This window comes from Nelumbo lutea, chromosome 2 (assembly GCF_056320005.1).
Source record: "Nelumbo lutea isolate HS-2025 chromosome 2, American lotus-T2T, whole genome shotgun sequence".
Taxonomy (NCBI): Eukaryota; Viridiplantae; Streptophyta; class Magnoliopsida; order Proteales; family Nelumbonaceae; genus Nelumbo; species Nelumbo lutea.
Window position 1 is genome coordinate 79,889,031 of NC_142685.1, and position 14,057 is coordinate 79,903,087.

The 14,057-nt window shown below is 37.3% G+C and overlaps 1 protein-coding gene across 6 annotated transcripts in view; it reads right to left on the reverse strand.

The window, feature by feature from the left end:
- LOC148871627 (uncharacterized) overlaps positions 1-13,458 on the reverse strand; it is a 34,368-nt gene extending 20,910 nt beyond the window's left edge. Inside the window, exons 1-3 of one of the 6 annotated variants that reach the window (XM_088971379.1) lie at positions 13,315-13,450; positions 13,040-13,222; positions 9,151-9,189 (exon numbers count right to left, since the gene is read on the reverse strand). In XM_088971379.1, coding sequence (XP_088827505.1) covers positions 9,151-9,177 — 27 coding nt within the window. In that variant the 5' untranslated portion in view covers positions 9,178-9,189; positions 13,040-13,222; positions 13,315-13,450. Of the gene's footprint in view, positions 1-8,911; positions 9,190-13,035; positions 13,223-13,314 lie in introns of all 6 variants that reach the window. The other 5 variants (XM_088971381.1, XM_088971380.1, XM_088971382.1 and 2 more) reach the window with 5 other exon arrangements.
- Between the last annotated feature and the right edge of the window lie 599 nt (positions 13,459-14,057).

A 14,057-nucleotide genomic window follows, 5' to 3' on the forward strand; every position in this document is an offset into this window, starting at 1 on the left:
TCCCAATCTACCATGCCTCCTGAGTAGTGATTTAAAAGGTGCACCTCAGGCGCAAGGCGAGGCACATTCCAGACTAGGCGCCTCGCATGGGTTAAGGTGGCTAGACTTTAGAAAGGCGCTTGCCTCTGCACCTAAGGTGTGCGCCTCAGGCCAGGCGCCAGGCAGCCCAGGTGAGCGCCTATTTATGCTGTCCATTGTTTTTTATTTATTTTTAAATTTAATTTTATATATCATTATAATTTTACATGAGTTTCCTTTTTCTGTATCGAAATATTATATATGGTATGCCAAAGTTGATAGAAAGAAAAGACATGCCATATCGAGAGAACAAAAGATTTGCATGCAAGAAGGAAACCAAATGTCTCACAGACTCTCGGACTCCCACAGTGCACAGTCTCAGTCGAACAGCAAGTTCCGATCATCAGGTTCAGACCAGACCTTCTTCAGCAGTTCGGCACAACCGCACAAGGTTCTTTCCATTCTTTTTTGTTTTGACAGTAAAACAGGGGCTCCGCCCCTTGTTTCTTTGTTTTTTTTACTTTCTTTGATTCTTTCACTGTTTTTTACAGTAAAACAACCTATTCTTTCTCTCCACATCTTTATATGAAAATAGGGGCTGCGCCCAACCTTTTTTTCCAATTTTTTCTTCCCTTTTTACATTGAAAACAGTCGACCCGTTCCTTCTTCTTCTTCTTCTTCTTCTTCTTCTTCTTCTTCTTCTTCTTCTTCTTCTTCTTCCAATTTTTTCTTCACTTTTTACATTGAAAACAGTACCTTCTTTCCTTTTTTTTTTGTTGTGACAGTAAAACAGGGTTCCACCCCTTCTCTTGCATTGTTTGACATTAAAAACAGGGGCTCCACAATACACCCCATCACTGTTTTTACACTAAAACAGGCCTCTGAACCACTGTCACAATTTTTCATTTAAAAAACAGTAAAATAGGGCTCTACCCCATTCTTTCTTTTTGGATTTTCAGTTTTAGACTTTTAGTTTCATTCTATATTTTTTTTTTGATTGATTATTAAATATTAATTTAGTTTTCCTCTTTTTTTTAGTACAACTAGATATGGATGAAGGCAATACTTCTCATGAAATTAGTAGGAGAGATTCAGCATGGAAGTATTGCTCTCTACAAGACCCTAATAATACAAACCCAGTCACTTGTAAGTTCTATGGAAAAGTGACTAATAGAGGAATCTATAGGGCAAAAGAGCACATTGTTAGTGGTAGGAAGAATGTTAAAGGAAGTACCAAGTGCCCTAAAGAAGTCCGGGAAGAAACTTTGGCATATATGCAAAAGAAAAGAGCGGTAAAAGAGAACATGATGATGGAAGAAAGGGATAGGATCCCTGATTTTGATGATCATGAGAATATGATTGAAATTGAATAAGATGATGATGTACAAGTTCGTGGTGTTGGTGGTAGTTCTAATTCATGTCCTAGGCCTTTTACATCCATTGGATCAAATTTCAAGCCACCCATTAAAAGACAAAAATGGCCTATGGATAAGTTTTTTACAACACCTAGTCTGGAACAAGTTGTAGAGATGAGAAGGGAACAAAAAAGAATGAAACAAACCACCATCAGTGAAACATATAATAAAGAAGGGAGGAAACAAGTTTGTATACGTATTGTTAGGTGGTTATATCAAGCGGGCATTCCCTTAAATACCATTCGCTTGAAAAGCTTTGAAGCTATAGTGGAAGCAATTGGGCAATTTGGGCTTGGATTAAAGATCCCAAGCTACTATGAAGCGAGGGTTCCTTTCTTGAAAATGGAAGTTGATTACACGAAGACGTTATTGTAGCATCATAATGAGGCATGGGAAAAGTAGGGGTGTTCTCTAATGTCTGATGGATAGACCAATAGAAAGAATAGAACCCTAACCAACCTTTTGGTCCATAGTCGTGTTGGGACAATGCTCATAGAAAGCATTGATGCATCGGGTGATATAAAAACAGCTGAGAAGTTGTTTAATTTACTTGAGAAGATGATTGAGATGATTGGTGAAAAGAATGTCATTCAAGTGATTACCGATAATGCTTCAAACTATGTTTTAGCAGGTAAATTTTCTAACTTGTTTGTTTTCTTTACAACTTTTACTTAGTTTTTATTGTCTTGTTTCTTAAATTGTTATTTTTGTGCTATTATGAAAATATCTGATGGCTAAGTATCCTCATTTGACTTGGACACTATGTGTTGCCCATTGTATGGATCTCATTCTAGAAGACATTGGCAAGTTACCTATTGTCAAGAGGACTATTGAGAGGGCTATAGCACTAACGGGATATATATACAACCAGCTAGGCCTATTGAAGCCAAAACCCGCTTTGCTACTTCCTATCTTACATTACAAAGCATTTTTAAGCAAAAGAGGAACTTGAGGGAGATTTTCAATTCTATTGAGTGGAGTGATAGCAAGTGGGCAAAAGAAGCCAAGGGTAGAAGGGTTGCAGAGACAACAATGATGCCTTCATTTTGAACAACATTGTATATATTCTTAAGGTGTGCAGCCCTCTTGTTTGTGTGTTATGCTTGGTAGATCATGAAAACAAGCTGGTTATGGGTTACATCTATGAGGTTGTTGATAAGGCAAAGGAAGCAATTCAGAAGGCATTTGATGGTAAAAGGGAAAAGATCTCATAATTTTTTTAGATTATTGATAGGAGATGGGAGTGTCAACTCCACCAACCATTGCATGCGGCTGGTTTCTATTTGATCCCTCAATTTTATTATGATGATGCGGAAAGAATTGATTAAGATGAAGAGATAAATGGCCTTTATAAAGTAATCCAGATGTTTGAAAGTGATAAGAACAAGCTGAATACAATCATTGATGAATTATCAAGATATAAGAATGTAGAAGGGATCTTTGGTAATAACATGGCTATTTGGCAGAGAAAGAAAAAAGCACCGGGTAAATGTTCATAATATAGTCAATTAATATTTGTGTTTAGTTATTTTAATAATTGCTATTTTTATTTAGTCAATTTGCTAATTTAGTTAATATTTATATTTTCAGATGATTGGTGGACAGCATTTGGTGCTTCAGTTCCAAAACTACAAAAAATTGCCATCAAAATTCTAAGTTCAACATGCAGTGCATCTGTTTGCAAGCGGAGCTGGAGTGTGTTTGAGCATGTACGTCTTTAATAACTTTACTTGTGTAATAATTTATCTTATATTTATATTTTACATTTAAGCTTCAATTTTTTTAGTAATTCAATGCTATTTTATGAATTCACAGATTCATACTAAAAAGAGGAACCGCTTGGATCAAAAGCGATTAAATGATTTGGTTGTATTAAGTTCAACCAGATGCTGAAAGAGAGTTTTGATTCACGCAGCTACACCGATCCCATCTCTCTAAAAGATATTGATGAGAGTAATGAGTGGTTATTGGGAGAGATGAATGGGGCTGAAGATGATTTGGTAGAGGCTCACGCTCAATTTCATAGTTACGAGCCAAGTGGCCCAAGGAAACCAATTCCAAAAGACCTAGCACATCAAATTCCCAACTTCATTTGGAAGATGAAGATGAATTTGACATAGAAGATGAAACAGAAGAAGAGAATATCGATGATTACAAATCTGATGAGTATGAAGATGATATGGAATTTCCAAATGAAGAAGAGGAAAATGATGAGGAAGAATGAATGCTGGAATCTTGAGGAAAAAAGAATCGAGAATGGATGAATGGAGTCAATGGGCATATGAGAATATATGATTTTGAGATTTTGTATAGGCAGTAAACTTGCTTTTTGTATAGGTTGTGCTTTGTGAATGATGATTGATGAAAGAACCTTTTTTTTTATATTAGAAAATTGATATTGCATATTTAAATGCTTAATATATAGCTTATTTTTTGAAATATTTTTCAAATCTGATTCTTTACTTGCTTATTACAATAAATATTTAATTTTTATATTGATTTTGTTACGTGTGAGTGACGGTGTGAGCCATGGAGAGGATACCGATACCAAGAGGTAAGTGTTTGTGTCTTTTAAGTGTTAACTTCATTAATGTTGATTATTTAATGTTGTATAGGTTGTGCTCATAATCTCATATGTCATATTCTTTAATTCTTTTATATTTATATTTTATATATTTATATTGAATCATTGAATTTGAATGTGTTATACTGTTCTGTTATTATTTTTTTTTTTTTGTAGTCTAGTCTCCTTTAATTATTTAATGCTGATTTCTTAATTCTGTACTTACTGCATATTTTCCTGATTAAACAATTGAATCATTGCTGACTAAATATTCTTTAATTCTTTTATATTTAATGCTGATTGCATATTCTATAATTCTTTTATATTTAATGCCGATCTCTTAATTTTTAATATTGAATCATTGCTGATTTCATACTTTATCAGTTTATCTCTACTTTTTATTTCTGTAGATTCAAGATTGATCATTGATGATTGCATATTTTCCTGATTAACTTCAGATTGCTGATAAGCTGATTACATTACCTCTAATGAGTAATGTCTAACAATCTAAGTATCTAACCAATTGAGTTAATAATTAAGTAATTAACTTTGTTTTTTGAAATTTTCCCGATTTCTTAGAATTTCTACATGTTTTTTTTTTCTATTTTTTCTTTTTTTAGTTTCTTTAATTTTCTTTCCAACTGCTCTAAAACCTTTTTTCCAAAACCTTCAATAAGTACAATAAATGCAAAGGTATACATGACAGAAGACTTTTAATGAGCATGATCCCACCTCCTAACTATAAATATCTGCACTTCCATGCTTCTAATCTCTTCTCCACCATAGAATCTTCTTCATAGACCACCTGCATATTTTCTTCCAAATTATGACATTATTCTGTGTCTTTTTACCTGGATATTGTCTTCTTTTTCTTGACCTTGGAAGACACGCATAGGCTGTGCTTGGTTTGAAGGAAAAAGTAGGGAAAGGAAAGGAAGGTAGGGAAACCTATACAAGGTTTGTAAAGGTTTTCCTACATTTCCCTATTTTTTCCTTTAAACCAAGCATTGCCATAGATAACATACCATCCCTATATCAACCAATGATTTAACCAGTGCTTTCCAATCCCCAGAAACAGGTACACCTTTTAATACAGACCTCACTATTGCCTTTTTTCTGGAAAAGCAATAAAAAAAGATTTATTAAAATAAAATGGATTACAAAAAGAGGTGACAAGATGGCACCTCAACAGAAACAACAACTACAGCAACAAGACAAAACTAAAGACTGTTACAATTCTGGATCTCCAGTACATTCCAAAAAGTTGCCCCCAAATCTGTCCTACTAATCTTTCCAAATTCGGGTAGCAGTAGAGCCCACTCCAAGACATGATGACCTACTGATGCCACCAGCACCTCTATCTTTTATTCTTTTTGGATTTGCCTTCAAACAATCTTCTTTTTTTTTTTTGATATGTAACAATAAAAATTTATTAAAAATAAAAAATGGATACAATCATAAAGACAGGTGTTAAGACAACCCATAATCCCAACAACTACCCAACTACTCTCTAGACCAATGCAAAAATAAGTAAATAAATAAATAAATTGGGACGGTCAGGGAAGCCAAGAAACTAGAGAAATTAATGAGAAATTTTCTATGGGAGCCAGGGGAGGAAAAAAAAAAGATCACTTGATAAATTGGGGAATAGTGCGTAGGAGGAAAGAGGAAGGTGGGTTGGGACTGGGGAATTTAGTTTTGAAGAATAAAGCACTCAGAAAAATGGTTGTGGAGATGGCCCCTAGAACGGGAGAGACTTTGGCATGAGGTGATAGCTAGCATACATGGCAGTTTAGGCAATGGATTGAATGTTGGTGTATCGCGTCGAGACACTATGGCAAATCCTTGGAAAGCAATTCAGAGTATTCTTCCTCCTTTCCTCAACTGTATCAGGTATGATGTCAATTCTGGTACTTCTGTTTTGTTCTGGGAAGACATCTGGGTGAGCAATCCTGCCCTTAAGGACAGCTTTCCTTCTCTCTATTCCATTTCTTGCTACAAGGGTAAAACAATTTCTCATTTTCTCCCATCACCTAATTCTCCATCTTCTTTGAGTTGGGACTTTGGGTTTCGTAGGGGTTTGAGGGATCATGAACTATCTTATGTTTCAGACCTGTTGTCATTGCTTGAAAGTGTTTTTCTGGACCTTTCCAGTTCTAATGTGAGACTTTGGTCTCCAAACCCAAAAGGTTACTTCACATGTGCTTCCTTTTTCAAGTCCCTTTGCTCTCCCTCGGGACAATTGGGGTTCCCAGCTAAGGAGATTTGGTCTAAACCTGCACCTCCTAAAATTACTATGTTCTGCTGGGAGGTTTTCTATAGAAAAAGCAACACTTCAGATCTACTGCAGAAGAAAAGGCCTTCTATGTGTTTGTCTCCTAATTGGTGTGTACTTTGCAGGGCTAATGGTGAGGATTGCTCTCACTTACTTTTAACTTGTCCCTTTTCTGATGCTATTTGGGGTTGGATCTTTGCTTTGTTTGGTTGCAGATGGAATATGACCACAGCCATAGATCAGATCTTTGATCCTTCCTTCTTTGTGTGGCCCACAAAAACTGGTAAAACAATGTGAAGAACCACTAGAGATGCTGCTCTGTGGATAATTTGGGAAGAAAGAAATGCAGGATATTCCAAGAGAAGGAGAGAAATGTGCAGAATGTAAAGGGTTGTATTTTGACCAGGGCAATCCACTGGCTGAGATCATTAGATTCCTTCAAACCATACTATTTTGATGACATGTGGAGGAACTGGAAGGCTATGACTAACAGCAGTAACAGAAAGAACAGGGTACTAGATTTGTGGGTACCCCCTTCAGAAGACTGGACAAAGCTGAATTTTGATGGTAGCAACCAAGGAAATCCGGGGACTTCAGTGATTGGTGGCTTCAGTGATTGGTGGGGTGCTGAGAGATAAAGATAGTAACATTCTAAAATTGTTCTCAGGCTCTGTGGGTATAGGAGACTCTATCAGAGCTGAGCTCCTAGCAGCAGTACAAGGCATTCAGGTTGTGGATCAGTTAGGAGTTCGGAATTTGATTATTGAAGGAGACTCCAAAGTTGTTGTGGGTTGGCTAAAAAATCCAGATTCAGTGATCTGGTGCTACAGGGGTATTGTGAGGAAAACTAAATGGCTCTCAAGGAACATGAATGTTATTTTTCAGTGGGTGGGTAGAACAGCTAACACCATAGTGGATGGGTTAGCTAAACAAGGAGTATCAAGGGAATAGTTATTCTGGGCAGCTTTGTAAATTTTTGTTACTAGTCTGAGGTAGTATATTGTTGCTATTGGTGGAGACGTGCCAGCTTGTGCCCCTCCTTTGGGAAGGCTGTATTGTAATATCCTATTGATTTTATTGAATAAAATTTTAATCATTTATCAAAAAAAAATAGAAAAGAAACCACAGATGCAACACCAAAGCACCATCACCAAGCAACGACTACTGGGAGCAGATCAATCTTCCTCCTCACCAAATTCTCATACACCTCCCTCCTCATCCCAGGTTTCTCCCCCTAAGGCTTCAAGAAACTTTCTCATACTCTCCTCCCTTCTCTTTCTTTTGAACCATTCAAAAGCTCTCCTAGCAAAACTTTCACCTCCTAGGAAGAACAGGCCCAAAATCTTGCCAACTTCCACCTCCCTATCGACTAGAGTCTTCAAGTCCACACTTCCTATCTTCATTTCCTTCTCCTCTGCTCCAACTTACCAGAGGTATCATCTACATTAGTTTCAACTCTGCAAGAAAACCCTGAACAATCACCCTTTTTCGAATTCTCCCATTGAGGAGCCCCCGAAACAATCAAGCTATCAGCAGCCCCTCCAGAAGACGGAGGAACTGGGTTTTAAATTTTACTCCCCTTCTTTTATAGATTCTTTTATACTTGTTGGTCGACCCTGCTCCCACCAGACCATCTTTCAGCCTTGAAAAGACCTTCGTGACATGAACTACATTAAGCTTGCTTGACGTTCTGGTTTCGTAGGAAACCTCAGGGTATCACCACTTTCAGCCAAAATAAGCTCTTTTCCCTTTCTACCTACATCAACTCCCAATCTTCCCACAATTACTTTGGAAACCAAATAATCAAAACCATTTATGTCCTTCACCTTCTCGCCCTCACCTTCAAGGTTGCCTCCCTTTTCCTCATCACCTTTTTAACTCCCAATTCTTGATCTCTTTGTTTTCCCCTTTTCCTCCGCCCCCACCCTAAGCTCACTTTCAATCTCTTCTCCTAAATCCCTCTCTAGAGGTGTCTCCAGGTACTTAACTGCAAAAACCCTGTTCTCCTATCCCAACTTTGAGAGAGGAGAGCCATGATTTTGGTCTTGCGACGCTACAACAGGAACAGGGTGTAGGGTTGTCTATCGATGCCTCACCCAACACGCCATTGGAGAGCTCCCTTGAAATCGCTTCACCTACACTAGCCTCTGAGCAAGTCCCTTTTGCTCGAACAATATCAACAACCTCCAAATGGCCAACAGGCGAACCACCCTTCCTCTAAAATCAAACTACCCATGGCTTCCTCTTGACTCTTCTCTTAAAACTCCCCTTTCGAATTCCCAATAGGAATTTATTGAGACGGGGCCCACATATGTTAAGTTCATTTCGAAAATTGACTCCTGAAACATTACCTTTAAGCATAGATCCCTTTGTTTGTCGCTCAAAGAACCCCCTATTGGCTAATGTTGTTCATTCATTGATTCTAATAAAATATCTCCTTAAAAGGCAATAAAAGTAATAATAAAATCATTATTTTTTATGTGAAATAAGAATTTAAGACCCTACCATGGACTTGTTCAAGCTTGCCTCAAGGGGCATGGTACAAAGGTGACTCATAGAATCAAGAATGCAATATGTTTTACATCACATTAACTACTTGAAGTAATGCAATTGAGGAAAAAAAGAGATTCTGGATTTTACATGCTTGGAAATGCTTTATATTAGGGCAATTCATGGGTTGGTTTGGTTCAGTTGCATGTGATCTGTCCAACCAAACCGACATGCTCAGATTGAAATATTCACCACCCGAAGTCAACCAAGAACACCTAAAAACCGACCCAAAATGGGCTTCTCAGTTTGATCGGTTGGTCATACTCGTCCACAAAGCGTTGAAGTTGGGGAAGGTGTTGATTGTAACTCTTGCAAGTTTCCAACTTTACCTTGGGTGACAAAGATTTTCTTTTCATAGAAGAGAAAAACTGCACAAGCAAGAAAACGAAAAAAATTATGTATTTTGAATCTATATTTACAAAATATTAAACTAAGCATCGTATTGTATATGCTCAAAGATCAAAAAGTTGCAATCCAAGGTGAAATTTTCAAAGAACAAAAAAATATTAAATCAATGATACGAATGCTTGTAAAGATAACAAGCTATAAATCCTTGAATGAATGATTTGAAAAAAAAACAAATAAAAAAATCAAAGCAAAAAGGGGGAACTTTGAATATCTACCATCTAGGGTTTGTGTTGTGGGAGAAGGTTAGAATGAAACCTCGGTTGCGCATCCAAGGAAAACTAGATGCCATTATCAACATGGAGGCTAGAATGAAACATCTCAAAGCAACGAAGGCAAACCATAGTTGTCAAGGCAACGCCTAGGCGACAAGGCGCCCTTGGAGGCTCACCTCGCCTAATCACCAAGTAGTTTTCTATAGCATGTTATAAAAAACTTTTATATTCTTAATATTTTGAGGTTATAATTATAAAATAGACATTTTTAAACTAAAATATTCATTTTGTGTGTTTATATACTAATTTCTTTTTTATTATTTTCTTATTTGTTAGGATTTAATCAACACAAACATTGCTAAATGCTGTATTGAACTCTCAAAGACTTCAAAACCTGAACCAACAAGTAAGGAAGAACATAAAATGTTGTCCAATCAACATTTTCTTCTTTTTCTTTACTAATTTTGTGTGTTTATATACTAATTTCTTCTTCTTCTTCTTCCACCTTTTCTTTTCTTCTTTTCCTATAACAGAAATAGGGGTTCACCCCTATAATTTTTTTTTAGTTTTCTTTTCTTTCTTCTTTTTCTTCTCATGAATATGTTGGAATGTGTTGATTTTCTATACTTTAACATGAAGTTTATACTTTTATTATGAAAATTAAGGAAATATGATTATGGAACCTAGGGAACTACCCTAAGATACATGTTTTTACTTAAAAAAATCCATCACCTAGGCAACGCCTAGGCACCCACCTAGGCAACTAGGTGACAAGGCGCCCCCCATCCCCTAGCCTCACATTGGCGCCTTGAAAACTATGAGACAAACCAAACACCACGGAGGTTGTTGTGCACCATTAAAAGAACACCAAGCTTTTCAAAACCGCATAGTGCAAAATATGAAAATACAGAATAGGGAAAGAGGAAGGATAGGAGAGGCGGAAACCCAAAAACTACTCCTTGGGAAATGAAAAAGATGGGCAAGCAATCAAAAGGCTATTTTTGGGGAAAAGGGGAGGGATAGGTAGAAAAGGCAAAACATTTTTGGGAAAAAGGGGAAGGACAACAACTGTCCAATTTATTACAATACTTAGATCTGTTCATTTTCGGTTTAGCTTATAAACCAAAACCGACTTGAATACTTGGGTTCTATATTTCTAAGGCCCAAAACTGACCGATAACTTTGGAAAACCGACCAGATTGGGTCAAGTCAGGCCGATGTGGTCGGTTTGGTCAGTTTTTAATATTTTGTGAGCAGCCCTACTTTATATGTTTGCCTTTATTTTTAAATTTTCATTTGAATACGCTTTACATGTTATGTTTATATAATTTATTTTTAGATAATAGGTTTTTAAAACATTTATTTTAAAATTTATGTTTGTCTTTTTTATTAACATTATGTTCGATATTTTTTGCATTTTTTAAAATTTTTTGGCTTTTTTTTTTGCATTTTTTTTTGTTAACTTGCTCTCAGGTGCAAATTGGCCCTTGTGCTTTTTTGCGCCTTGCGTTTTTAAAACACTGGTTCAGACATTCTGAAACTGCTTGAAACTCAATCCAGCACTTCATCTGCCTATTCCTTGCTGCATCTAGTTTCCTCACCTAGAGTTCTTTCGAGCTCCACTCTAATCAAACCCAGCTCTGAATCTCTAACTTGTCAGGTTTGGATTTAACTAAACGTTCCACCAGACATTTCTCTAGCCATTTCACCCTTTCCAGAGCTCCTTTGCTCAAATCCACAATGACCTCTCGAACCATCGCTGACCCAGCTCCTTCTCTCCATTATTTCTTTCCTTCCAAATGACCCAGCACACGGTGAAAGGAATGCAACTCCAAACTAATCTTGCCTTTCTACCACCATTTATTTTCGGCCAACAGGAGAACAGTTCAGCTGGAGACCTTGTCTTAAAAGTAGTCACACAAAAAAGGGCCAAGTAGAAATTCCATATGAAGTTTGCGACCTTGCAAGAAAAGAACAAGTGGTGAACTGATTCCTCTACAGACTCACATAAATAGCAGTAACTTGCCAAGCTGAAACCTCTGATTTCAAATGGTCCAAGGTGAGGATGCCGTCCAAGGCTACCAACCAAGCAAAAGCCTCTACTCTAGGTGGCACCGGATTCCCCCAAATTGACTTAGCCTGATCTTCTTCCAGCTGCTCTTTAACTAGAGTCATGTAGAAAGATTTTACTGTGAACTTGCCATTTGTAGCTTCTTTCCACCACATACCATCTGATGAGGAAGCCAACACCTCTGTCTGCTGCAGCTTTTCCAGAAGTTGAATGCACTCCTCTACTTTTGCTCTAGTAAAGGTATTCTAAACTTGGGGCACCACACAACCTGATCTCCCCTTACCTCAAAGCAATGACTGACCAAGATTTGATGTTCTGTCGGTGTATACAATCTAGGACCCAACTCACATAATCTCCCTGCCCCACACCAGCCATCCTCACAAAATCTTAACCTTGAACCATCTCCCACCTTAAAACTCACTGAATTTCTAAATGTCTGGCTAAAACTCATAATTCCTTTCCAAACACTTACTCCATAAGTAACCGATGCCTCCCTGGTCTCCCACCCAAACCTCACCACCCCATATTTTCCAGCGACCACCCTTCTCCAAAGAGACTCTCCCTCCCCTCTCTAACCCAAACCTCCATAACCATTTGCCCAATAAGGCTCTGTTACACAGCCTTATCTTCCTAATGCCCAATCCACCTGCTTCTTTTGGCCTGCACACTTTTCCCCACCTTACTTGGTGAATTTTCTTAGGACCCTCCACCCCCTCCCATGGGAAATCCCTCTGCAGTTTTTCAGTTTTCTCAGCCATCTTTGCTGGAACTTTCTCAGCCTTACTCAAGGGAACAACAACTACTACAGTTGTCACGTTAAAACTCAGAACAAGCTGTGGCCTTGACATTTCAATCAATTAGTGTTTCATATTCAATATGGTGCCAGGACCTAAGAGTCAAACAGATTTCTGCAGTACTTGTCAATATTATCATGGCATTGTCATAAATCGCTTAGCCATTGAAAACGGTCTTATTGCGCACTAGTAGAGTGTATAAAATTATCTCAGCATTAGAATAAGTTCTTACCTCTATTCCTCAAACAAAATGTCTCTCGGTAGCATTGAATTTGAATGAATCAACAATTTCCAATTCAGACATTTTTTTATATGAACTCTAAGATCTCAGTCCTCATTCTTGCCTACCACCATAATCTATGTTCTTCCTGGCAGACCATACAAATGCATGAATTCTTGGATTTGGCCTACCAAAGTGGTACTGAACAATTTGAACGGCCTAGGTGGATTAATAATTATCAGCATTAATTGCTATGAACATCTTAGTCTATCTTCATGGAGATATTTTCCACCGAACACATTAGTACAACCGAATCATTTGAATTCCTATATGTTAGAGCAAATAAAGTCTTACTATACACGAATTTTATCAACTAATATTAAATAATTAAATCCATTTTAGAATCCCCTGTTATGTTTTGCAGACTGCAGAAAGAAAATGCAACTAATAGACTGCAGAGAGAAGCCCATGAATATGAAGTCAAAAATGGGAAACCAACTAAAACCTACCTACCAGGTTTCCTTACGCGGATTCAGTTATTTGGTATTCGAACACCACATCTTTCAAAGAGAGCTTCTAGTAAGCTCCAATGAAGGTCTCCAATTTCTGCAGGGTACGCAGTAACATCTACATCAGTAAGTCTGTGGCTGCGTGAAGAAGAAGAAGAAGAAGAAAACCTCTTCTCTGTGTTGCAGGCTGCATAGAAGAACAAGAAGAGGAGGTTGAGCCCGTGATCGTTCTTGAGACTGTAAAGGGGAAGAATTAGAAGAAGAAAGAGAAAGACTTACCTGATCGATTGCCTTCTCAACTCTCAAGTAGAGACCAAGCCCAAGCAGGCCAAGCTAGCTTCCCTTTCTCTCCGATCTGTGCTCCCGGACAAGCCCTAAGTCCCCTAAGCAGTTTTCCTTTTTGCCTTTTGCTGCTGAGAATATTATCTCGCATTACTAAATTCACCCCAAGATCCAAATCTAACGGTTATTTTGTTTTTGCAGAGCTAACGCTGCCTCTGACAAAAAAGGGTAAGGGTAAAATATAAAAAACTTCCCCAAAGTTTTCTGACAATCGTAAAATCTTCCCCTGTATTTTCACTTTAACAAAAATTCTACCCTATAGTTTTGAAAAGCCATGCATTTATCTCCCTTCTGTCATTGTCCTAGTGTTAACCTAATGCGCTTTTTTTTAAATAAATATCCATGCAATTCACAGGTTTTGTTAAGACTCAGTTTGGAAGGAGTACATATACAAATATATAGAGTGCAAAACCATGTATTTTATATTATTTTATATGTATTTGTATTATATATATTTGTATTTATATTCCTTCCAAAATGAGCCTAAATGAAATTAAAGTATAAAAGATTATTGTGACATTGTCAATGAATAAAGTCTGACTTTAACCCAAACAATATTTTGGGTTATTTCCGGTATGATTTCAACCCAAGTTACACTCTCACTATATTTTCCAGGTAGAATGATTGCAATCAAGTTACACCCCTTAGTGAGATTGGTCAATTTTGTATGAGCATAACCT